The sequence below is a fragment of the Lolium rigidum genome, chromosome 3, assembly GCF_022539505.1.
Source record: "Lolium rigidum isolate FL_2022 chromosome 3, APGP_CSIRO_Lrig_0.1, whole genome shotgun sequence".
NCBI lineage: Eukaryota > Viridiplantae > Streptophyta > Magnoliopsida > Poales > Poaceae > Lolium > Lolium rigidum.
In genome coordinates this window covers 113401001-113403388 of record NC_061510.1, presented here as the reverse complement: position 1 = coordinate 113403388, position 2388 = coordinate 113401001, and the positions used below count along the sequence as shown (strand labels likewise).

At 45.5% G+C, this 2388-nt stretch overlaps 1 protein-coding gene across 1 annotated transcript; it reads left to right on the top strand.

Moving 5' to 3' along the window:
• The first annotated feature begins 284 nt into the window (after positions 1-284).
• On the top strand, positions 285-2388 carry LOC124702187 (40S ribosomal protein S7). Its single transcript, XM_047234305.1, has 6 exons — positions 285-390; positions 487-589; positions 703-776; positions 881-1004; positions 1648-1830; positions 2056-2388. Exons 2-6 carry the CDS (start codon positions 515-517, stop codon positions 2176-2178), a joined length of 579 nt encoding a protein of 192 aa, XP_047090261.1. The 5' UTR covers positions 285-390; positions 487-514; the 3' UTR covers positions 2179-2388.

Here is a 2388-nt window from a genome sequence, read left to right as displayed (position 1 = left end):
CTCGAAGGAAGATGACGGTCACCTAGTCAAGGGTTGGAAATCCTTTCCTTCCATATCCATGTCAAGTTGTCAAGTAAAATGCATCTCCTTTGATTCGCAACAAAAATGCCTCTCCTTTCTGTACCGATAGAAAAAGGCCTCCTGTGATCCATGAAAAGCCAGCCCAGAAGAACAAGCTCAAAAGACTTACAACTAAAAAGGCCTCTCATTTTATCCAGGCCAGGCTGATCGACCAACTAAACACGGCCCGTCCATCGCATTACATCTCGTCGGCCCATTCCTCAGGATTAGGGTTTTATAAGAGCGCTATCTGCGAGCCTCTCACGACTCCTCCCAAACCCTAGCGCCGGCGCCTCCACTTCCCTGCTCCCTCATCTCCTCGCGCCAAAGGTATCTTCTTTCCCTCTCCCCGTCCCTCAGCCGCCGCCACTCGCCGTGCGCGCTCGTTGCTGATCCGTGTGTGCTCTACGAATCGAACCTTTGCAGCGGCAGGGCCCGGCGAAAGGGAAGCAAGATGTACACCGCCAGGAAGAAGATCCAGAAGGACAAGGGCGTCGAGCCCTCCGAGATCGAGGAGACCGTCGCGCAGGTGACCGGCTCTTCCCTTATCCTCTCGGCTCCGTCTCTTCTCCTTCTAGAACCGCTCCGCGTCTTGATTCGTCGTCAGCGTGTGACATAACCGTGGTGTTTGGTATCTTGCAGGCTTTGTTCGATCTGGAGAACGGCAACACCGAGCTCAAGAGCGACCTCAAGGACCTCTACATCAACACTGCTCTGTAAGCCGCCTTCTGCTGCATCTGGTCTACCTAGATCTTATATGTGCCTTCCTATTTATGTTGCGGAAACAATGTTTTTTGATGTGGTGATGTTGTGTTTGCAGCCAGTTGGACATCGTTGGGAACAGGAAGGCCGTGGTCATCCATGTGCCGTACCGTCTGCGCAAGGCCTTCAAGAAGATCCATGTCAGGCTCGTCAGGGAGCTCGAGAAGAAGTTCAGCGGCAAGGTGAGTTGCAAATGCTCTCGTGCTCTGTTGTGATTTAGCACTTTCTTGCTTAGTGCATGCTTGAGTTGCTACTCTTAAACGATGTAGATAGTACCCTGAAGTAGCAGTGCTGAACAATTGGGCAGGTTAATTTTTTATGATTGTTGCGTTGTTACTAGAATCTAGTATTGCAATTCAAATAGGGAATACTGAATTTACCACTCACTGAAGAACTGATTGTCTAACTCACAAAACCAACCTTTTAAGTGCAACTTGCCAAGATTTGTATATGAAGATGGTTGATTATATTGACACTTGGGCATGTCTGGTTTACCTTGGTAACATAGAAATAAAATCCTGATTTCTTAGGTAGCCATTTCTGTTATCAAATTCCAGCAATCAAAATATCATAGCTATCAGACACAGAAGAGTGACCTTTCTATAATTTATTCCGTTGCATGAACTGTTGAGTTATGCAGTATTATAGTTTTGAGCTTCATGCTTATTGAACTTGTCAGACTTGTACTGTACCATTTTCTGTAGAAACTGGGCAGTTCATTAACTGAACATGTGCTCTTTCTGTTTGAAAGAGTTTGTTTAAAACTGTAATAGACTGCCGATCATCAATCAAACAGTGAACTGATTATCTGCTTTGCTTACACAGGATGTGGTTTTTGTCGCAACAAGAAAAATTGTGAGGCCCCCGAAGAAGGGTTCCGCTGTTCAGCGCCCTCGCACCAGAACTCTGACAGCTGTCCATGATGGTATCTTGGAGGATGTTGTGTACCCTGCTGAGATTGTGGGGAAGCGTATCAGATACCGTTTGGATGGTGCCAAGGTCATCAAGGTAGATTCTGCAACTTCCCTAGTATATTGATGTCATATAATTCCTATGAGAAGTAGACCAAAGCATAAATACATTGATAATTGCATCTGTAGCACTGTAATTGCTACATATTATTATTTGATATGGTTCTTTGCATTAGCCTGTTACTTGTCATCTTGCACTTCACAGCCAGCCTGACGGGCTTGCAATGCTACAATCGATCCTTATGTTGTGATGTTCTTTCAGATCTACTTGGACCCAAAGGAGCGCAACAACACTGAATACAAGCTGGAGACCTTCTCTGCAGTCTACCGCAAGCTTTGCGGAAAGGAGGTCGTCTTCGAGTACCCAGTGACCGAATCGGCTTAAATATGCATGCTTGGATACCTCCATTTTCACATCTTTCAAGTCCAGATGGTTTGATTGAAGTATCTGTTAGTTTGCTATCAATGTATTCCAGAAACCATAGTTTTGGTAACAACTTGGTGATTAGGCAGTTCCCTGGAGAATGGCAATGAACGTGAACAATGTTGAAGTTTTGAGCATTTTAATTATAGACCTGTGCACTCCTGTCTTGCA

Excerpts from the sequence above, each read along its gene's own strand:
- LOC124702187 (XM_047234305.1), top strand. The coding sequence starts at position 515 with ATGTACACCGCCAGGAAGAAGATCCAGAAGGACAAGGGCGTCGAGCCC. Across the intron at positions 590-702 it reads TCGAGGAGACCGTCGCGCAG|GCTTTGTTCGATCTGGAGAA; the intron begins GTGACCGGCTCT and ends GGTATCTTGCAG. Across the intron at positions 777-880 it reads CTCTACATCAACACTGCTCT|CCAGTTGGACATCGTTGGGA; the intron begins GTAAGCCGCCTT and ends TTGTGTTTGCAG.